Source organism: Aegilops tauschii, chromosome 5, assembly GCF_002575655.3.
Source record: "Aegilops tauschii subsp. strangulata cultivar AL8/78 chromosome 5, Aet v6.0, whole genome shotgun sequence".
NCBI lineage: Eukaryota > Viridiplantae > Streptophyta > Magnoliopsida > Poales > Poaceae > Aegilops > Aegilops tauschii.
Genome location: NC_053039.3, coordinates 102,647,908 through 102,671,795, shown reverse-complemented (window position 1 = coordinate 102,671,795; position 23,888 = coordinate 102,647,908). Strand labels below are relative to the sequence as shown.

General features: G+C 46.3%; 1 protein-coding gene across 13 annotated transcripts in view; it reads left to right on the top strand.

Moving 5' to 3' along the window:
• LOC109733531 (uncharacterized) overlaps positions 1-22,498 on the top strand; it is a 28,430-nt gene extending 5,932 nt beyond the window's left edge. The window contains exons 1-9 of one of the 13 annotated variants that reach the window (XR_012184233.1): positions 15,743-17,244; positions 17,920-18,065; positions 18,220-18,320; positions 18,849-18,943; positions 19,535-19,600; positions 19,746-21,596; positions 21,692-21,841; positions 22,039-22,131; positions 22,235-22,498. Coding sequence is in view for 1 of the 13 variants with exons in the window: in XM_020292752.4 (XP_020148341.1) it covers positions 21,336-21,596; positions 21,754-21,841; positions 22,039-22,131; positions 22,235-22,281 (489 nt within the window). In the remaining 12 variants the exon portion in view is untranslated. Of the gene's footprint in view, positions 1-15,736; positions 17,245-17,919; positions 18,066-18,219; positions 21,597-21,691; positions 21,842-22,038; positions 22,132-22,234 lie in introns of those variants that run through there. The other 12 variants (XR_012184229.1, XR_012184231.1, XR_012184234.1 and 9 more) reach the window with 12 other exon arrangements.
• The last annotated feature ends 1,390 nt before the right edge of the window (positions 22,499-23,888 follow it).

Genomic DNA, 23,888 nt, shown 5'->3' with positions numbered 1-23,888 from the left:
TGCAGCGCCTAGCGGCTAGGCGCTGCACTGTGACTTATCCAGCCACTTGGCTGGGCCCCCCTCCCCCACCCCCCCACCACACACTCTCTCACTCTCTCCCCGAGCTTTGCCCCCTCTCCCACTCTCCCCCCTCTCAAATCTTCTTCCAAATCTTGCAAATTTGAAGAATTTGTCCGTGGATTTCGAAGTCAAACCCTCCCTCAAGGTAATAATCTCCGATCCCCTTTTTTTGATCGAAGTAAAGTTCTCCCATTGCTCATTTGTTGGTAGTTTGGGGAAACCCTAGTTTTGTTTGGATCTAGAGATTTGCATGGAGATGTGAGATGTTTGTTTGCCAATTTCTATGATTAGGCTTTGTTAGTATGCTAGGGTTATTCTCATGGGTGTTCTTATGTTGGTGCTAGGGTTAGGTTTAGGGCTAGGGTTATGGTTAGGGTTATGGTTATGGTTAGGGTTAGGGTTATGGTTAGGGTTAGGGTTGTTGGTTCATATATATATTAGGGTTTGTATTCGGTGTTAATCCATGGATTAGTACTCATGGAAGCAATGTTACCTTGTGTTCATTGCTTATAGGGATGGGAAGAACATGTGTGTTTGTTCATCATGGGGACAAAGACGCCTTTTTGAAAGGCAATAAAGAACCGGACCCGGATGAGTTTGACATGGTGTTTGATAGTAGTCCTAGCTATGCGGAGCTCTTGCAACAAGTTAGGAAAGATTTGAATTGGATGGACCCTAGTGATATCATTGAGTTGGAGGGAAGGCATAATGTTGGTTTTGGAATGCACATCCGTTGGAAGACAATGCCACTACTAGAAAAAGGCCTACTAATGGCGCACCTAATCTGGCCATTAATGGCGCATCAGTGGTGCGCCATTAGTAGCACGCCATTAGTATATTTTACTAATGGCGCACCACTGGTGCGCCATTAGTATATACTACAGTGCGCCATTAGTATGCCTCCCAGGGGGCCATGTATACCAGGTGCTTTGGCATACTAATGGCGCACTGCAGATGGATGCGCCATTAGTAACTTCGGCATACTAATGGCGCACTGTTTATTGATGCGCCATTAGTATCCTTTGGCATACTAATGGCGCACTGTGATGTGATGCGCCATTAGTATGAATATTAGGTTTTTTTATTTTTTATTTTTCTGTTTTTTGCACAGGTTACAAAATGTATAATTGGACAAAATATAGGCAGCACACATCAACAACAGATTCATCGAATACAATAAAAGATTAGTCTCTGAATACAATTCATCATTTTAGTCTCCGAATACAATTCATCATATTAGTCTCCGAATTGAAAAGACCGAACAAAATGTATAAGTATGAATCATTATATTACAAGTCTCGAGACCGCGAGTTTGTCTTCACATTACAAGTCGATATCGATCATCCAAACTACCATCACATAGAAGAGAGCTGCGGTCATCACGATGAGCATCATCACGATGAAACTCGTCTTCATCCGGTTCCTCCAACGCTCCCTCCCCTCTCCCGCTAGATAGCGGGCGTATCTAGATTCGGCCTCGGCCCTAGTGGCGTACCCTTTGTAACTGTTACCGCTGAATCGGTGAACCTGTCTCCGACACTCCTCCCAGTCGTCGTAGACTCCGGGAACCTTACCCTTGTACACGACATACCACGGCATCGCTATGTAGTAGCCAAACGAAACGTTAGTACCAATTCACAGACAATACATAAGCAATATATAAGTATGCAACAGAACGATCGGAAGAGAAAAGCAAGACATTAATAGCATCGATTACATCTAAGTTGAAGGACTCTCGAAACCAAAGAGACATACTACAAGTTCATTAAAGTTTAATTACAACATGAGCCAATCGATGTTTCAGAACTAGACACAGCATCACTGCTTTCGACTGGACTCAAGGGACCGGAGCGTGGATGAAGCCGCCGTCTATCGTGGGAGTCATGAAACCACGGGCGTTGTCAGCCTGCATTTGTAGGATTGTGTCAATGTCATTGTTGGACGGTTGATTTCTGAGGTAGAACTGCCCCGAGGTACGAAGGACATCTTGATGGATGATTTCCGCAAACTCCGACAGGATGCGAAAGAATTCTTGTCTGATGTCCGCGTCCTGGATTGCCGACACGCTCGCGGCCCAATCTTTGAGTCTACTCGGCAGCAGTAGTTGATGATGGTCCCGTACGATCGCCCGCATGTGATGGATGGCGTAGTAGGCACCCTTCTGACCGCCAGGCGGCTGCTTGACGCAGCAGAACGTCGTGTTGTGGGAGAACACGTGCTTGCCGTACTTACGAATAGGCCTGGTGAAGGTGCCTCCAGATTTGACGTAGCCGGGGAGAACATCATCAAGAACCTTCTTGACATTTGTGTAGTCTACGTTCGATTGACGGTCCGGGTCGAAATACGTGGCCATGGAATATTTGGGGCTTAGGAGGATGAGCGTGCAATGTGTGTCACTGCAGAAAACACGGAATGTTAAAAGAAAAACGATCGAAATCTAAGAATTCATATGTTACGGGGCGGTTGAGGGGAGGACTTACTCGGGAAAGTAAGGCACGAGGAAGTTGTCCTTATCTTGGTTTGCCAGAATGACGCCTTCGAGGTAAGAACTCGTGACTTGCCGGTCCCCAGCGCTACCCAAGATCTTGGCACGCATGTAGAAGGGGTCGACTATCACGATGTCCGGGGTCTTGTCGCGAATGATCCGCATCTCCATACTCAGCGAAAATAGCCGAACGAAGGTGTAGTGCAGCGGATGAAGGTTCAACATAGCGTGGATGTCATCAAACCGCAGGACGATCGTACCCCCGATGGAGTTATCCACAAAGCCCTTGCCCTCTGGCACCTTGGCCGCGAAAACCGGGTATGCCACATCCTTCTCTCGGAGACGCCGCTTCTCCAAAGAAAGCACACTGTCATGCAGACTCCGCATAGCACCGGTTGCAGCATCGAGCATATTTCTCGGTAGCATCGGCCTACCCGCCACATGCACCCTCCTCGAGATATCCGCACTTGAAGGTGGCCCGTCCTGAGCACGGATCGTACTCGGTGCCGGCTGGCCCGCACCCTTGTTAGTCTTTCTTTTGCGTGCCTTCTTCTTGATCTCCTGTAATGGAACCGAGTTCTGCTCACAGACCGCCTTCTTGAGTGTGTTGGGGCTGATCATATTTCGCACCTCGCCTATATGAGGCTCGGTGAAGTCGGCAGCTGGAGGCGTCTCCTGAGAGCTGAACTGCAGATGACGCCTGTTGCAACTTGGCTTCTCCGCGGTACTAGCTAGATCGCACACGTCTTTTGTTGGGTTGGGTTCTTGAGAAGGAGGCCCCATGAAGTCGCCACCATCCCCATGATCGGCAAAGTACTGATCGACGTTGGCAAATGTATCGTCGTCGTCGTCGTTCTGATCCTGTGCCATATGCATGTTTGGATCCAGTGGCATAGGGATGTCCGGCACCGTTGCGGCGGTCTTGCCATGGGGCCGACTTGGCGCCGGCACGACTGGCGGTGTTGTCTTTGGGGTGGTGTCCCCCGCCCCCAAACGAATCTGGCTCTTCGGCCAAAGCAGGGGCCAGCTCAGGCAGGCGCTGAGGTTCATCACGTCATCATCGTCGGCCCCCATTGGTCGAATCGGAGGTAACACCTCGTCGCAGCCTGACAGCACCCGAACCAGTTGAACCCTAAACAAGTTGGGTGGCATCTGGGTACCGTGGAACAAGGGGTTGCCCGGTTGAACGATTTTTCCCTTGGCGACATCGACTAACTCGTTGTTCACGAAGTGCAGGAGAGTGCACGGAACGTCGGCGGCGCCCTGCGAAAACATGTAGGGCGTTAGGGATGCCCAGTCAAAGGCAAGGAGATGAAGTCCTCGGCCGAGAGAGGCTTAATTAGTTACCGTGATGATGGCGTCGAGCTCGGCTAATGTCGAGGCACCGCCAACGGCGGGCGTGCAGTTGACGGAGGGGCGGCTTGCTGCAGAGGTGCCGGCCGGCGTACACCCGGGTGCATTAAGCTCCCGTGCCGGCGTCGGAGACACCAATGCCGGCTCCGCCGGAGACACCAAAGGCCCCGCCATCGCGTTCTGCGAGTTGCTGGCCGTGAAGCTAGGAATCGGGGGCGGCCCCTGTTGGCCGCCCGCAATCCACGCACTAATCCCCTGGATCAAGGTAGGCACAATGGCGGTGATCGTCGCTCCGAGTTGTTGTTGCACTTGCTCTTGGACAATCTCCGGAATCCGCGCCACCTGTGCCCTGAGTTCTTGAACCTCGCGCGCCTGGCTTTCCGAGCTGGTCTTTTTCTCCTTTCGCCCAGCAGTGTCATAGTATGACGACCATTTTGTCGACAAGCCTTTGCCGGCCACACGACCAGCTGACGTCGGCTTACTGAGCTTATCCTTGTTCTTCATTACATTCAACGCCCTATTTAGAGTGGTGTCCCAAGGGTTGCTCTTAGTCGACCCCGCGCTACTGCTTTCAGTCGCCTGCGGAAGGAATGTGAACCATTTAGAAATTTGGCTTCATTAATTAGAATGCAACCATATGGAGCTAATTACGAGGGGGTGTATTCCTTACCAGAACAAGCTCAAGCGCCCTGGTCTTCGGATCCGTGGTAAGCTCCTTTGTTTTCGGGTCCTTCTTGTACCGGGCCCTGACAAAGTTCCTGGTCTGCTTGTCACCGTATTTATCGAAGAGGGGCGATAGGCCTTGCTCGGCACGGTCCGCCTCCTCCTTGTCCCATATAGGCTCCGCCACTCTGTAACCGCCGGGACCGAGTGTGTGTTCCCCTAAGTTCAGCTCCCGCATTTCTTTCCCCCACTTACTTGATTCGGAGTTTGCGGTGCTCGAGCAATTGATCTTGAAGTCATTGTAGTCATCTTCGGTGATCGAAGGATTTTTCTCCTTGATCTTCTCATAACTCTCACCTTTCTCGACCATTCTCTTCACATTGCTTTTCCAAGTAGACAGGGCCTTGCTCATCTTCGTGAGGGCAGCATTGTTCAGTTTATTCCCTTTGAGGCTTGTGTTTTCAAATTCAGCGGGGAACTTGTATCGTTCGTGCAGCTTCGTGAAGAGGAGGTTGCGCAAATTCCCTCGGTCAGGATGCCTCAGGTTCTCGGTGTTGATCGAGACGGTGCTCCGGAGAATGCACCCGAGCTGAAGCGAGTACCCCTTGACTATTCGTTCGGGCGCCGTTGGATTCCCGTCGGAGTCCACTTCAGTAACTTCCTCCTTGAGGGTGCGGAGCACGGTCGGGCGCCGGTCCTTCCGTTGCCTCTTCGGTTGGCTGCCATCTGTGCGTGCGCCCCCATCATCAGTGGTGGCATCCTCGGCGGCACCATCAGTGGTGGCATCCTCGGCGGCACCATCAGTGGTGGCATCAGTGGGGTCATCCTCGGCGGTACCATCAGTGGTCTCAGGATCGGTGGGGAAGGCGGCGTCCTCATACAAGTGAGGTTGTTCCTCCATCTCCTGGGACAGCATCCAGAATGGCTTGACGCTCGAACCCCCGGCCTCATCGTTGTTGGCCATGTTTCTCTCTAAATAGGAACAAAGTTTGGTCAAAAAGTTGGTTATTGTCAAGGAACAAGATCATGGTCTCATCATTTAGGGTTTGTCGACACCGAGGCATCCTAAAAGCTAAGCTTTTATCATTGAGGGTTTTTCGACGCCGAGGCACCCTAAAAGCCTAAGCTTTCATCATTTCGGTTTTTATTGACACCGAGGCACCCTAAAAGCCATGCATTAGTCACAAGTACGCCGGGGCACTTGATCCTACTTAATTAACTACTAAGATACCCCGGCCCATGCATTAGTCACAAGTACCCCATATGTCCTATTTTTAGCAAAGTCATGCTAAAATTCACGGAAAATTTCAGCATGACCTTTGCTGAAAATAGGACATATGGAGTACCCGAATTTGCCGGAACGGAAGTTAATCGACATTCCGGTAAACTCAAGGGCCTCTTGGGTGGACAAGGCAAAAAAGGCCTCCATCACAACATGGAAAATACACCAAGCAGTATCATCTCCAAGCAGTATCATATTTGTAATGACTGAAAATATTTACTTCAGGAAATATTTACTACTGTAGTTTCTGTTACAAACAAAAAAAGACTGAAGTTTGTCCTAGCTAATATGTTCAGAGAACAGGAGCATGAGAAAAAATAACAGAAACTATATGATTTAACTGGTTTCAAAACATGAAGTCCTAAAAGCTCTTGTTTTTTATTTTTTAATTTTCTGTTTTTTGCACAGGTCACTAGCTTCAGATTTTTTCCTCAGGTATAGGTTGATGCTTTTCTTCATATTTGCCATATGAAAAACTTAGATGACAATGTATATACTTTATCACATTATATAGGTGTTGCAACAATGTATATACTTTATCACATTATAAGTCCTCACACCATCAACTGTGACAAAATCTGAGAGTATAAGTCGGTTTACATTCACCCAAGTCCAAACATAAAATTCTGTCCAACATAGTACAACACACTTTGATAATTTCATAGGATTTAATATACCGAACGAAACCTTACATGGATGTTACAAAAACACCGGAAATCCAAGTTCAGTACATGAAACACTCACTAGGTACTAGTTTGAGCTCACGTAACAAGCCAAGGGTTGAGTTTAGCTCCTATTGACTTAGCTTCCCACTTCTCTCATGTATAAGTAAAAGGCTAGTGAATTAAAAATACAACTAGCTGCAGATTATTAACCCAATACGAATCACAGATAAATAAATTCTGGAGTTATGCTCACAACAGAAATATATGCGCAGGTATGCAATGATATCCCTTCACTCGGGGTACAGCAATATATCTTCTAGCCATGAAACCGTACCCTGATTCTCCTTTCTTCCTCTTGCCGAAGAGAAGTTGGCTGCAGAGGATGGTCCAACTCAGATCAGCCTGCAGAAGTTCATTGTATAATTCTGTTTAGTTCCAAGCATATACGAATACTCTTCAGAGTGGGCACAAAGATGGAAGCAAACTACTAGCACAAAGTGAATAGCAAATTGGCTACTGAAACTATATTGAAACCATACTGAAACTACTCCTTGCAAGCAAACTGAAACTACTCCTTGGAAGCAAATTGTCTTGGAAGCAGTATTGTGTGCACAAATCTACTCCAGCTAGTTTATAAAAAAATGAAATCACAGTCTTTTCCTAACAATACATCAAAACTAGCTACAGAAAGATAAAAAGTAGAATTAGGATATAACCACTTTCCAGAGTATATATAGAAAGGAAAGGCACACGCTTTGTTCCACTCTGAATACAGCTAGTGACCACAAAGGTGTTGCTTTCAAAATATTAATACTAATGGCATTTTCCCCCTTTTGACTCTGTATTGTTGGACTGATTTGGTTGATGCCAGGCAGGTAATATATTATATATGTCAAAGAAGAAGTAGCAGTGTTGGTTATTTTTGCTAAAGAAGAATGTGATGGTTGATTACAGGACTAAGTTTGTAAATATGCTCGCAGCTGTGTTTTTCAGCACTGGACTCGACTGGTAGTTTAGTACAGTCATTGCTGGTTTTAAAATGCAAGGAATCACATGCATAAATGTGGGGAAACATAAGTAGATTTCTGAGCCTGTGAGGAAGGAAACCTAGTGAAGTGGATAGTAGGTTAGGTTGGTACAGAAAGAAAAGTGGAGGCAGCCTAACATAACAGATTGTAAAGTAAAGTTTTTTTTTTGGGTTTGTGGTGCCTTTGTTAATAGGTGTCATCCATGCTTATGGTTTAGTATATGATTAGCACCCGCTCAATAGCGCCTTTTCGATAAGGCAAAATGGACTGAATGTGGGAGTCCCAGCTTGCTACTGAAGTGTAGATTTTAGAAGAAGAAAAAGAAGCTCTGTTTCTGAACGGAGAAACTCTGCTGTGAGGAGTTCAGGTTACTTGAGCTACCGGCACCGGACGTTCTTGATGACCCGAGAGCAGTACAACAAGCAAGATTGCTAAAATGTTTCCTCTTTGTTCGTGTTATACATTTACCATGTTTCCTCTCTGGCTTTAGAACAACAAGCAAGATTACTAAAATGACAAGCAGCAGTAACATTTTGGCATTAAAAAGCACATATGATCGCACAAGGAGATCAAATCCTACGGGCAACCTTGAAGAAAAATGAGAAGTGTGAGCTAGATGATGCCACAAGTTTCAGTACTGAACTGCAATTCAGTTCTTGGAAGCAGTATTGTGTGCACGGGGAGGGGGCGGCCGACGGGGGCGACGGGTGCATGGGACAGAGGGGGGAACGGGGGGGTGGAGGAGGCTCACCACGGGGAGGGTCGGAGGAGAGCTCGACGAGGCCGGGGACGGGCAAGAGCAGCGGTTGGGGCGACGAGATGTGGGCGGCCAAACGAAGAAGGCGGCGACGGCGGCGGCTATGCGAGACACCGGCGTCGGGGCGGAGACGAGGAGACGAGGACGACGGGGCGTCGGGGCGTCGGGGCGGAGACGAGGACGACGGGGCGACATCGAGGCGGCGGGGCAGCGGCGTCGGGAGAGGAGAGGGGAAGGGGATCGAGGGCGAGGGCGAGGGAGAGAGAGGGGATAGGTTTGGGCCGGGGATAGGCGAGGGCGAGGGCACAATACTAATGGCGCACCACCCCTCGGTGCGCCATAAGTACATCCACACTAATGGCGCACCTCACCCTGGTGCGCCATTAGTATCTTTTTTTTCTGCTCGAGCCAACAGGTTATCTTCCACCTTACCTGATCCACACCAAGTCCCCTCTACTAGCTCGACTGGTCAGCAGTCAGTTCTCACACCAGGAGGTCCTGGGTTTGATTCCCAGGCTCCACAATTTTTTTATAATACAGTAATAATTTTTTATAAGACAGTAATAATTTTTTATAAGACAGTAATAATTTTTTATAAGACAGTAATAATTTTTTTATAAGACAGTAATAATTTTTTATAAGACAGTAATAATTTTTTTATAAGACAATAATAATTTTTTAAAAAATATCATCAAACAGTAATGCCGGTGGAGCGGGGGAGGGTGCGCGGGGTGCGGGGGGCCGGTGGACCGGGGGGTGCTCGGCGGCGAGGGGGACCGGATCTGGCGAGGTGGGATAGCTAGCGATCGAGATGGAGGGGGATCGAGATCGAGTGTCCATGAAATTTAAAAATATTCATGATAGTTCAAAAAGTGCCCGTGAAATACAATCGAGAAATGAAGGCTACGATTTAAATACAATCGATCTTAGCTAGCTATCTGTTCACAATCTTCTTGCCCTTCTTTTTCACAAATGGAGTTCTTCTGTGGAACGGACGTCCTTTAGGTAGGGTGGTCCTGCTTCTTCTTGTGGTGTATGCTGCTACTTCATCATCGTCGTCATGTTCGATTCTCGGGTCGCCGTACTTGTCGAAGTCTTGCTCATTGGCTACTCCATCCATTCCGATGATCTTCCTTTTGCCTCTCCTCACGACAACACGACTGGGCTTTGACGGGTCGGTAATGAAGAAGCATTGGTCCACTTGGGAAGCCAGTACCCATGGCTCATTTTTCGCGGTGACGTTTGCGCCTGCGGTCTTGGATTTGGCTTCGGGTATAACCATGGTGGTGAAATACCGGTCTTCTTTTAGGACGCTCTTGGCCCATCTGACACGGAACATCGGGACCTTCTCTCCAGCGTAGCTCAGCTCCCAGATCTCCTCGATCCTTCCGTAGTATCTGTCCTTGTCGTTACCGGTGTAGGATTCCATCATTACCCCGGAGTTCTGATAACCATCGCTCTTCATGTCCTTGGCCTCGGTGTAGAATGTGTAGCCGTTGATATCGTACGCCTCATAGGTCATCAGGTTGTGCTCGGCGCCCTGTGACAAGGCGAATATGAGTTGTTCTTCCGCGGAAGAATCCTCATGTAAAGGGTACGACAGAAGCTTCTGCTTGAACCAACGCGTGAAACATGAGTTGTGCTCTTTGAGTATATCTCCGTCCGTCCTCTGTTGGCCTCGGTCATTGTACGTCTTCTTAATAAAGGTTTTGTGCTCTACCACCCAAGGATCGACCACGTCTATGTGTTGTAGCGCGACTAGGTTTGCTCTTTCAAAGTCGGCGAGTCGACCCTCGAAGTCGACATGCATTTCGCGGCGACCCTCACGGTGACCCCATCCAGCGAGCCTGCCGAGGTGCCTGTTGACGGGCAGACCAACGGGGTTCTCGATGCCTAGATAATTCGTGCAGTAGGAGATGCACTCTTCGGTCAGAAATCCCCTGGCTATGCTTCCCTCTGGACGTGACATGTTGCGAACGTATCCTTTGATGACACCATTCATCCTTTCGAACGGCATCATGCTGTGCAGGAACGTCGGCCCGAGTTGGATGATATCGTCCACGATATGGACCAGCAGATGCACCATAACGTCGAAGAATGCGGGCGGGAAGTACATCTCAAGCTCGCATAGTATCACCACGATCTCTTCCTGTAGCCTTCTGAGTTGCCTCACGCCAACAGACTTCCGAGAGATGACGTCGAAAAAGTTGCATAGGCCAAATAGCGTTTCACGGACGTGCGCGTCCATGATCCCACGGATTGCAACTGGAAGTATCTGCGTCATCAGCACGTGACAGTCGTGAGACTTCATCCCGCTGAACTTCAGCTTCGCTAGGTCTAGGTATCTGCTTATCTTCCCCGCGTAACCGTAAGGAAGTTTTACTCCTACGAGGCAGGTGAAAAACTGCTCGATCTCCTCCTGACTTAGAGTGAAGCACGCGGGAGGGTAGTCATTTCCGGTCTTCTTGGCCTTTTTGCCTTTGCGACGACTTTCCGTGTCCTGCTTCGCCTCATCATCATCATCATCATCATCATATATAGCGTGAAGCTCCTGCCTGATGCCCATTGATTTCAAGTCTGCCCTTGCTTTCGGCCCATCTTTGGTCCTCTCTGGCATGTTGAGCAGGGTACCAAGCAGACTCTCGCACACGTTCTTCGTGATATGCATGACATCAAGGCTGTGAGGCACACGGTGGATCTTCCAGTACGGCAAGTCCCAGAAAACAGACCTCGTTTTCCATACCTTCAGCAGCGGCTCTGGCGCCTTTCGCTTCTTTCCCGGCTCTGGCGCCTTTTGCTTCTTTCCCGGCAGTGGACAGTCTTTCCAATTTTTCAACAGCTCGTCTATTTCCTCGCCGCTCCTCGTACGCGGGCGTCCTCGGGGTTCGGTTTCACCATCGAATAGATCCTTGCGTTTTCTCCACGGGTCATCGTCGCGAAGCCACCTTCGATGTCCCATGAACACGGTTTTCGAAGACCCGGGATCTCTATCTAGCTGGCGATACGTTGTGTCATCCATGCACCTGACGCATCCAGAAAATCCGTGGACCACCTGCCCTGCGAGATATCCGTAACCGAGATAGTCGTGCACCGTCGTGAGCAGCGCGGCTCTCATAGGGAAATATTCTTTCTCTGCGGCGTCCCACGTATTGGCTGGCGTTTTCCACAGCGTGTCTAGCTCCTCTTTCAGCAGCCCCAGATATAGATTGATGTCGTTCCCTGGTTGTTTCGGTCCTTCGATTAGCATACTCATGTGAATGTACTTCCTCTTCATGCACAACCAGGGGGGAAGGTTGTACATCCACACAAACACAGGCCAGGTGCTATGTGTGCTTCTCTGGCTGCCAAACGGATTGACTCCATCGGTGCTCGCGCCCAGCACGATGTTCCTTGGATCGTTCCCAAATTCTAGGTCTTCGAAGTTCAACGCTTGCCACTGGCTCGCATCCTTAGGGTGACTCAGCATCTTGTCTTTTTATCTATCTCCGGATCATTTGCGTCATCTTCTCGCTTCTTCTCCTCCCTATCCGCGTGCCAACGCAGGAGCTTTGCTACCTTAGGGTCCGCGAAATACCGCTGCAGACGAGGAGTGATCGGAAAGTACCACACCACTTTTCGAGGAGCTTTCTTCCTCTTCTTGTATCGAGTGACGCCGCACACCGGACATATGGTAGACTCCGCGTGCTCGTCCCGATAAATGATGCAATTGTTCATGCACACATGGTATTTCACGTGCGGTAAATCCAGAGGACACACGATTTTCTTCGCCTCCTCCAAACTGGTCGGGCACTTGTTCCCCTTGGGAAGACGTTCGTGCCAGAATGGCATGTTCTCGTCGAAGCATGCGTCGGTCATTTTGTGTTTTACCTTCATCTCCAGAGCCATGAGCGTTACTTTCAGGCGGGTATCCTCGGGCCTGCATCCTTCATACAATGGAGTAACCGCGTCTAACTCAAGTTGATCCATCTTGGCTTTCTCTCGGGCGGCAGCTCTTGCGTTATCCGTCTGCTTGAGAAGCAGCTCTTGAATATGAGGGTCCTGCACCCAGCCCATCGATGGTCCAGCGTCGTCTGCTCCGCCGGCATCATCATCTTCATGATCATGCCCGTCGTCTGCTCCGGCATCTTCCTCATCATCATGTCCCGCATCTTCTACATGATGACTGTGTACAGCATCACCGTCGTGATCATCTCCTGGGGATTCTTCGTCTTCTCGCCCGCCCGAGCCGCGGTGGTTGTCTTGCTGCCCTTCCTCATCATTTCTTGCCCGGCCCCCATGGACGACTTCGTAGTCATCTTCATCACCTTGCCACCGATAGCCATCCATGAAACCACGCAAGAGCAGGTGGTCCCGCACCTGCCAGGATTCCGGGTCCGCAATAAGGCTCTTCAGCTTGCATCTTCGACACGGACATCTTATCTCCGTCTCGTTCTTTTGAAGCATCTCGGCCTTCGCGGACCTCAAAAACCTATTCACGATGCCTTCGGTCATCATGTGGACCATGGTCGCCTGCGGGGTAGAGCAAAACGATATTTTAGAACCAAGAAAAAATTTGGCATGACTTTCCCTAAAAATAGGACAAAAAGAATGCTTAATGCCAAAATTCTCGCCGAAACGGAAATGAATCAACATTCCGGCAAAATATTGGCAACTATCGCATTTCAAATACCGATACACCTCCAAACACAAACACATATGCAACACCACAAACATATGCAACACCACGAACATACATAGATCTAGCTAGGCCATAAAAAGTGCATGTGCACATTGTTGTAGGGAGAACAACATAAATATAGCTTCCCCCCTTACTTACCTATCAAAACAAGGTAATTTAACCACTTAAATTGAATGAATCTATGGTGAAAATGAGGTGAAAAAGAGGAGGCACCCGAGACAAGGAGGAGGTGGAGAGAATGAAGTGGGGAGAAAGTGAGTGTGGGTAGGAGAGGCTGTCCAAAATATCTTGTTGCTGCCCACTTACTAATGGCGCACCAACTCTAGATGCGCCATTAGTAATCCAGGTTACTAATGGCGCACCTCCTGGTGGTGCGCCATTAGTATGTTTGGACAGGCGCACTAGTTAAAAAAAACTTTTTATACTAATGGCGCACCGTGTGCAGGATGCGCCATTAGTATGTTTGGACAGGCGCACTAGTTAATTTTTTTTTCATACTAATGGCGCACCCTGGTCCACGTGCGCCATTAGTAGTTTCAACTACTAATGGCGCACTGTCTCTGGATGCGCCATTAGTATGTTTGGACAGGCGCACTAGTTAAATTTTTTTTTGATACTAATGGCGCACCCTGGCCCTGGTGCGCCATTAGTAGTTTCAATTACTAATGGCGCACGGTGTCTGGATGCGCCATTAGTATGTTTGGACAGGCGCACTAGTTAATTTTTTTTTGATACTAATGGCGCACCCTGGGCCAGGTGCGCCATTAGTAGTTTCATCTCTAATGGCGTATCAGAAGGTGGTGCGCCATTAGTATATACTAATGACGCACGGCTTGTCTGGTGCGCCATTAGTGTCAATCCCATCTATAGCCCTTTTTCTAGTAGTGTGCGTGTAAACTCGGAGCAACGTTGGGTTGCATACAAGGAGACGGTGGCCGAATCACTAGACAAGGCTCTTGAGTTATTTGCAATGAAGAAGGTTGATTCAAGTTTGCATTTGGACTTAAACCGGAACCCCTCCCCTTTGGTTGCTAATAGCCCCCCATCCTTGAAGCGAGATAAAATTGTTGAACCTCTTTTGACCCAAGAAGTGAGGCCAACATTGAGCCCTTATAGAAACAACCAAGATGAATCTTTGCAAGAGGACAATGATGAGTATGCGGACGATGACAATGAAGTTGATCTCCATGACAACAATGTGGGTGATCTCGACAAATATCATTTGCAAGAGACAATGGACCATTCCATCCATTTTCCCCGTGCATATGCATCGGACTCGGATGACGATGGTCCCGATGAACAAGTTGATGCGGAGGGGTTCACGGTGAAGGAGGCCGAAGCTTTCGAGAAGGTATTTGGTCGGGATCATCGGACTACATTGTTCAAGGATGTTAGTCTCGCGGATGAAGCCGTGGTAGATGGTGGCCAATGTGTACCTCTTGGGGTTAGGCCAAGCTCTCACCGTGATTTGGCAGACGACAAGAACAGGATTGCTAAAGGTTCTAAGTTCGACAGCTTCCCGGTCCGAGGATGGAAAGTGTGTGTCTCCGGTCTCCAATGATCAATAAGCGCGGTGAGTGCTGCAGCATTGTTGGGTGGCGTCGACCGGCGGACCAACTCAATGAAAGGGAGAAGTCCTGCCTCCCTAACATAAGGTGTGTACCGCTTATCATAGCGCATCCCTCCAAGGCTGATCCCATGAGACCGAAGCTTCAGAGGTGCAAGCTCCTACAAACAAAGAAATCATAACATTACATATGGGGCATTTGTGTTTGAAAAAACATACGAAATTCATAACACCGGCCACTTTCAGTATTACCCGCTGCTGCACCGACATAGCGTACGACCGGTGTTGTTTGTCCTAATGATCATCGAGAAGCCAAACCATCCTAACAATTTCAACAAAGCATTCTTGTCAACACGATTATCTTTTCAATTCAAAAAAACTAAAGTAGGCCTACTACATGCAAGATTCAAAGCATATGTATCCAAAGCATTTTTCTCAATACGAGTATAATTTTAGTACAAATAAACTAAACTAGGCCTACTTCATACCATGTCAATCTATATATCCAAACTATATAAATAACATGTCAACCTATCTATCCAAACCACATTCTAATCTAACAAGGGTTCCTCAAATCTAATATATGCAAGATTCAAACAAAAGTTGCCCAAATCTAATACATGCAAGATTCAAATAAGGGTTCCCCAAATCTTCAAAATATAATATTTTCTATGGATAGAAAGAATGAGATCGGAGGAGAGTACCTTCTACGATGGATTGGTGAAGAAATGCACGGACCAAATCATCGGATCGGAAGGATTTGGGAGAGGGGATTGAGAGGGGGAGTGCAGATGACCGCCGCCCTGTTTTTCTGTAACTGCCAATGGAAAGGGTGGGGGAGGAGAGAGCTGGCGCGTTTGCAGATAAGTCACAGTGCAACGCCTAGCCGCTAGGCGCTGCACATTACACGTGTAGCGCCTAGCGGCTAGGCGCTGCACATTACAGGTGCAGCGCCTAGCTCGAAGGGGTTGCACTGCTGGGTGCAGGCCCATGGGCTGCCACGGTGGACAGAGGTGCAACGCCCCGGAGCTAGGCGCTGCACCGTAGGGTGTGGCGCCGGCGTGGCGGGCGCTACACAAAAGGGTTAGGGGTGTGAAATAGTTTCGCACCCAGTTCATTCTGTGAATTTATTTCGTTTTCATGTTAAAATTGTCAAATTTGCCCCGATCCCACTGCCCGAGCGCCGCGCTCGTCCTGTGGAACGTGCAAAAGGGTCAAAACCCTAGCCGCCGCGCCAACCCTTCTCGTCAGGCCCGCGCCCCCTCCGCCTCGTCTCCTCCCTGCTCCCTCCTCTCCCACGTCACCGCCCTCGAGCCCCCTCCACCTCGTCTCCTCCCTGCTCCCTCCTCTCCAACGCCGCTGCCCTCGATGCGACGTCAGGGATGCCATCAGCCCGAGCCTAGGAGAAGACCACTCCTAATCTTACTCGCCGCCGCTGATTGGATCGAGAGCGCCCACATGGCCTCGCCACCGCTGCCGCCTGGATTTGCTAGCCGCCGCATGGAGTCACCCTGGCCGCCGCGTGGAGTCGCCCTGGCCGCCGCCGAGAGTCAGCTCCACCATTGCCCCCAGGAATCCAGTCCCGGCAAGGTAACTTCCTCCGAATCCCTGCTCTCCCTGGTCCTCCTGCCCTGCTTGCTGCATGTGTGTTGTGTGCGTTTGGCCACTCCTCCAGCAAGCTCAAGTCCGTCGACTTTTACAGGTACCATCTGCCTCCCTTCCGATCTTCAGATCTCCATATTTGGTGACTGCGGTGTTTTGATTTCGTTGGATTACTATCTGTATTTGGGGATTAGCTATGAATTGATGTTTTTACTTCGAGCATGGATAGTCGGCAGTACTGATTTAGGTCTTTTTGTAGAACAGAATGATTAGCTCGTCTATTTCTGGAGAACTGCACTATAGATGATATATTTATGAACGATCTTAACAATGAAAATGCAAAATTTACGCTATGGTCTAATGATTGTCGGTGGGGTGTGAATTTTTCGCTGGCATTGTCCAGTGCAGTTTTTGGATTTCTACTGAGGTGTACAGTGTTTTGAGATTTGTTTTTGTGTTATGCTATCTGCAGGAAAATTCCCAGGGATTTAATTGACGGAGGCATCACTATTTGACGTTGGATTATCCATTTTTGCAGCACTAGCAATGTTGTTTTTGTTTGGAATGACCAGTTCTCAATTTCTATTCTGTTATCAACGATACTGTACTTCTTGTCAGGTTACATTATCTTACTTGGTTTCAGTCTATATGTAGCACAAAAATAGGTAACATAGTTGTTGTCATGCTCGATTTAGTTTGTAGGTTACACTAAGGAACACCATCATAAGGAAAAGGGCATTGCACTGCATTGTTTATAATTTGCCTGTTACTATTCGGTCTGCTGTAGTACTTAATTGCTACACCATTTCAAGTTATGTAGTCTAAAATAACCCTTTCAAATGAACTTTTTTAATTGATATTCAGAGCATCGACATGGTGGACTAGATTATGAAATCAACTATGATCATGAGAACTTGAAGCTATTTGTTGACTAAATTGTCAATTGTTTTGCGTGAATTGAAACTGGCAGTGTGATGACATTACTGTAGATGCTTTGCTATATACATTTGCCTAATCCTCCCTCTCTCTAATATGTTCTCTTTTCTGAAGATCCTTTGCAGATCAATTGGTGAGGCAGAATGCTAAGCATCGTTTCACATTCAGGTAAGGCTCTTTGTTTGCAACCACTGCTGCGCCCACTACACATGGGGTTTGATCTAAATGTATCAGTATGTGCCAAATGGGGCCTCTCTTTTCCAAATAGCTTTCCAAGATTGTACCCAAATGGGGCCTCTCTTTGTACATAATTGAATATGGGATTGAACCCATGGTCACATCATATTGTGAGACATGTCTGAAACGTCTAAGCTGGGAAATCAGGTCGATTTATCTGACTACTGAAAATGAGCTTCAGAATAACTAGAGAACTTATCCACTTCCAGCCAAATATCAATTATGATAAATCCACCATGTACCATGATCATTTGAATAGTCTTGCTTAAGTTTATGTTAGCTACATATTCCAAATGAATGTTCACTTGTGTTCAAATTTCAAGGAAGTGTGCTTCATGCTTCTGTTTCTGCAATATGTTTTAGAGTATATGATTTCATTTTCCTACTTTCCCAGTTATAAATATATTGGCATCAAAGTAGAGCTTCAGGTTTATGGTTCAATATATAATTGCAAAGTAGTTTATGGCTCAATATATCACTGCAGGTTCCTTACACCGTCAAATTACAATGTTTTTGTATTTTTGTTGATTGAAGCATGTTCTTCGACTATAAAATAGCAGAGATTTATTTTCTTATCAATTCTAATCCCTTTTTGATGCATTGCAGGTTTGCTATCAAACTCTCAAAAAGGAAAAACAACTTTACTCTGTTTTTTGGAGAACCTTCCTGTAGAGTACCTCGACAGAGACAAATATGCGATCAAGGATATATTCGATGGATTTTCACGCAAAATTTCGAGGATATTTTTGCAGGTTCGTTGCTTGCTTTATTGTTCTCTTACTTTCCGTTCTTCAAGACAATATCTTCCTAGCATTGCTCTATAAATTTAAATCCATATTTTTGTTCTTTGGATCATCATGGCGTACTCGTCCTGTCTAATCCAAGAAAGGGCCTTCATGTTTGCAGATAGTTTGGTGCTCTCATGGTTATTTTGTAGTGATTTTCCTTCTGTTCATTACTTGGTAACCATCTACGGCAGCTCAGCTATTGTCCAGCTGCTGACCTTGGTGAGTGATTGATGGTGCATGTTTTTCTATTAGTTTCTCTCTATGCCAATGTCTGAATTTTATCTTGCCGTTTTGCATTTCTCCAGGCCTTTCAATCTCACTGTGATTCCCCGAGATGCGCTATTAGTAGGCATCCACTTCGTAATAAAAATTTGGCAGTCAACTTGAAACGAGTCATTTATCTAGCTACAGCAACCTTCCTTGCTTTTGCAAATAATACTGTATGGTTGACACTATAGTCTATACCTGCCAAATATTTACACGTTAGTATAGCCAGAAAGTCAGATGATCGTTCCATGTTGGTTAGCTGTGATAAATCAAATTTCTAGAGTAGCAGATGATTCGTGTCAGGTTTCTTTTAGAGATTGAAATATGTCTTGACTCTGAAATTAGTAGTACAGCGTCCAGTTTTCCATAGGTGAAAGCATACTATGCAAAACTGGACGGCCTTCTAAAGCTCTGAAACTACTATTTGTTGTGTAATCTGTATCCCCTTTTCATACTTTGTATATGCTTTCTACTTACTAGGAAAAAATGCGTGAGAACGATGGCCTAGAGGATGTGAATTGCACTCAAATATATGCAGGTTTCTTGCCAAACTAACTGCCACTATTGTATTTCAGGTGCTTCTTCTGTAACTTAGTGTATTTTGCTGGCTCGTCTCATTTCCTGGCGAACTTTTTAGTATGTACAGTTGAATCATTGGAAGTTGTTTTCTACTATCGATAGAGGTTTTATCCAAACTATTAGCTGCCTGACTTGCTTTTTTGAAATACACCAACCTGATAGACCAAGTGGACCAACACATTTCCATGGGATTTTAGAAAAATATATATTCGAATTTGCATACATTTTCTAAATTTCTATCTTTTCTTATCCATGCTTCCCCATAGATATATAGCAGGCTCAACAAAAATATATGTCCGCTTATGTTCAAATTTCAAGGAAGTGTGCTTCACACTTCTCTTTCTGCAATATGTTTCAGAGTATATGATTTAATTTTCCTACTTTTCCAGTTAAAATACTGTGTACTTCATTCTTAGCTTTGCTTTAGGAAAAATAGGTATGCAGGTTATCGAAAGCTCCATTTTTCACCATTATATAGATTATATAGCTTTGTGGTCGAAGGTAGGTTGTCACATATGGGATGTTGCTTGTGAAAGTTATATACAGCCATGAGTCCCTGACAAAATAATCGCAGCTCATATTATTAGGATCAGGGAACCTCGACCATTTTTCTGAAACATGTCGCAGCTCATGTTCCTACTTTCCCAGCTACAGTATGTACTTCATTCTTACCTTTGCTTTTGGAAGTTACATTGCTTTCTTTTCCCTCATAAACTTGCTAACGATATTGGCGAAGTAATCCCCACTTCAGATTTCCCATTGAATGAATAACTAATTTAGTTTGTTCAAAAATTGTAGGTCAAGAGCCATGAATAGGAGCAAGGCATCACACTCCAGCTCTGAGAAGAAAAGGATATGAAGACAAAGATATCAGTGTTCTGCTCCGAGGCAAAAACATTTTGCGTGTAATAATGAACTGTAATTTACCACAATCTCTAAAACAGGCCTACCTACTTGCTTTTGTATTAGGAAGTACTCCCTCCGTTCAGAATTACTTGTCGCAGAAATGGATGTATCTAGATGTATTTTAGTTCTAGATACATCTATTTTCGAGACAAGTAATTCGGAACGGAGGGAGTATGACTCAGTTATATATGCATGAAAATACATTTTTAAATGAGCTTGAAAATTCTTATGTGCATTGAAATTGTATCTAGCACTTTGTAAAGAACGAATGAAACACATTTCAAATAACTCTTTAGTCTAAATTGACACCTTGTTCCATTAGACATCATAATCATAAATGGTTGCTAAAGAGTTTGAATTTGTAAAGTGGTTGCATCTGCTGTTTCAAGTCTGGACTGTTCCTCCGTGCTAAAACTTAATTTAATTTTCAAAACAATCCGTGTTTGTTGTTTGGTGTAACGGTCCATTTATGTAACCATGTATGCAGAGAAATCCTTAATAATAGGAAAAGAGATGCAAGCCTGACTCCGGATGGGCCACACAAACAAGTCTAAATATTATACAAACAAGTTTTTTTTTCAAACTCAGATTTCTCATGGTGATAACGATATTTTTAACTTAAAAAAAATACTTCCTTAGTTGGTCTATGCATGTTATAGAAATATGATTTTTTTTCAAACTCAGATTTCTCAGCGTGATAAACATATTTTCAATATAGCATGACTTAACGCATGGGCTTTCTATTACCAATATCAAATATGTTCTTGTAAAATGAAACTATTTTCATTGATAACATGGCTTTAGCGGGTTGGCGCAACGGGTGAACTAGTTTAAACCTATAAGGATGCTCTCCGATTGGGGCCTCGCTGGCCGTCCGATCTACCTCTCCAACTCAGTTGAACCGTTGGATTTTCACTTGCAGTTAAATCAATTTTCACCTCGCGGTCATTTTACTTCCCAATGACAAGTGGGCTCGTCTCACGCTTGCATTGGCTGGGTAATCTTCGGCTGGGTGAACCTTTCCTCGCGCGCCGCACGTCGCGCATCCCCTGGCTTGCCTGCGGCTGGAGAGAGGAGCCCATCCAACCCTAGCTCCCGATCCACATCTGACGCACTCCTCCCTCCTTCTCCCTCTCACGACCGTCGCACCCATTCCTCTCTTCCGCCTCCCTCTTCCTTCACAGATCCCTACCACCGCCACACCCACTCGTCTCCTCCTCTCTCTTCTAGCTTCCTCCCCCTTCCTGATCTCTGCGTCGGCCGTCGCGCGAGAGGAGCAGCGGTGGCGGAGACGCTCAGGTGGCGGCGTCGAGCTGCGAAGCGGCGGCGCTCGGGCGCGAGACGACAGAAGCGGGAGCGGCTACTCCAGGCCCCGATCTGGGGGTTCGGTTCCAGGGCGCTGACAGCTTCTCCCTCTACGACGCCGGGGGCGAGCTGGGGTTCGTCGTCACCACGGCCGACCACCTCCCGTCGCTAGGGTGCATGACGGCGGTCGGGTCGGGCCGGGACAGAACCGCAGGAGGCCATGAAGGGCACGACGGCTGCTGGCAGAAGCAGCAGGGTTTGAAGGAGTGGCAGATGTGGGCGGGGTCGGCGGTTGGGGCAGGCTCGCCGTCTGGGCAACAGCGAGCGCCGGTGAGCGCAACGAAAGGAAGCCAATCGTCGGCGTACGTCAATGATTCGGGCGCCTGCGGCATGTATCTTGGTGAATGTACAGAGCTAATGTTCAATTCATTTTCTCAGGCATGAATTTACAGATTCAAGATTTTCTTACACACTTGCTATTTTTCTTCATCCTTTCCTCAACTTCCATGGTAACATGTAATATTTTCTTATAGTTTTTAGAGGGTGTTTCGGACTCAAGATTGATCTGGTAATGCACGTGGTGTGGTGTGACCAGGAATATCTGATCTGCGCCATGACAATATGGCCTTGCTGCAGCCATGCGGTTCTTCGGAGTATGGTGCTTCGATTTGGTTCCTGTGGTGGTATGGTCCCTCCCTTCTCCCTCCTTTTATTTCTTATACTTACGCTTTGATGCTTTGGTATGTTGTATTGGCTTAAATTATGTACTTAGTTGAGTCCTACTTGCTTATTTAGATGAACCGTTTACAAAGCTATAGTATTAGGGTCAGAATTTGAAATGACACCGTTACCTTAAGAATTTGAGATGATTTATTTTCAGAGCGTATCTGGAGAGGCCGCAAGCAGCAGGGGTCAGCGGAGCGGCTGCTGCGGTCGACAGAGCAGCAGGAGCAAGGAGCTCGAGACGGTTCAGGTTTGCCTCCACTTCCTCTCTTGTTCGTTGGTATAAAGCTAGGTTGTTATATAAAGTTGTTTGTTGTTATACAGCTAAGTTTTTGCGGCATTTTCTATTGTAGGAAGAGTGCCTACAACGATCACTGAACTGGATAGAGGTGCCTTATGAAGTTATGATAGTATAGCTAAAGAACATCAGGCATGAGTAGATGGCACTGCCACCTACGTGTTTGATTTTTTGTTGTTGTGATATTTCAGGCCCCCAAATTATTGTGATGTAAAATGAACACACGGTATTCCTGTTAAAATGTAGAGACAGACCTTGTTCTCTGATTATAAGGCTGTCCAGTGCTGGTTGACATTGTATATGTGTGATACCTAACAAATTGACTGTGTTCCCATGTTTGCTTTATTAGAACATAATAATCTGATGTTCATAGGGTATCAGGAGATGCTGGACCTTTGTAACTCAATTCATCAGTTTAGTTGCAGTCCATGCTAGCCACCTGTAGTGTAGGCCTACATTCTGGTGAGATGTATATTTGCCTTCTCTCATTAGGCGGTGGCTTCTGGTGATCTGTTCCTTTTCCTTGTTTTTAGTTTTTCCCTTCTGGTGATCACCCATCCCAAATTGCTACCTCCTCAGCCATTGGTTTATCTCCCAGATTGGTTCTTTGGATGGTGAGGTTCTTCTTCTACAAATTTGTCCCAATGCAATTAGCAGGCTAGCAAATTCGAAAAATGAAATTTTGAGTGAGTGTGTGGATGCATACAGATAGTAGGTGAGCAATTAAACATCCTCTATTTTTTGTAAGTATATGTGGATGCGCATAAAGTGTTCTCTGTTTTTTTAGCGAGTATATATATATGCATATAAGATGTATATTGTGGTTTCCATTCTGGTTTACATGGTAGTACGTGGAGCTTATTTAATCTTCAACTATTATGGCTTTATCTGTACTTCTTGACATATCAGGAGCTGGTGTTATGTTCTACCTGATCGATTTTTAGCAGACTTGGTGAGCTTGCTCCCTCTTTGTTCTCTTCGTCAAGGTTTGTCTCTTCCCTTTACTCACTGATTACTGTATCTTTGGTGTTTCTCCTGTCTCCTATCATAGCGCTTCGCTTATTGTTCTCTTTGTTCAGCAGTTCTCTGGCCTCCAGCCAGGCTTTGGCCTCAGCAGCTTTTCAAAAAACCCCGAAAGAAACTACTCTTTTTTACAGATATATGATATGCAGCAGTTCAGGGCCTTATTTATAAATCTGAAATTACTCCCAAGAGAAAATTACTGAGGATTAGATCATCTTTCTGTATATCCATATAGCATCTTTCCTGCTTGATTACCAAGTAAAGATTTGGAAGTTTACAATGATCCAACCTTGACAACACTACACGGACATGACTCGGAAGCATCAATTGACTGGAAGAAACATTGTCTGCAAGTGCCGTCATTCACATAGATTACAGGAACATGGCTGATGTTTTGTGTACAAAATTTAATTTGAACTGTACTGTTATGAGTCCAGCTGGTTACCCATGGGGTTGATACAGTCTTTTCTTGTTGTTTACTAGCACTAGCTTTTTCACAGGTCAGTTATTGGAAGGGAAAATTGCAGGCCAAGATCCATAAATAGGAGAAAGAAATCACACCCAAGCTGATAAGAAAGCTTATGAAGACAATGGGAGAAATCACTTCACTCTATTCTGCTCCAAAGCAAAAACAAATTTGGGGGATCCATGTTGCAGTGTGTTGTAATTTACTGCCATTTCAGAGA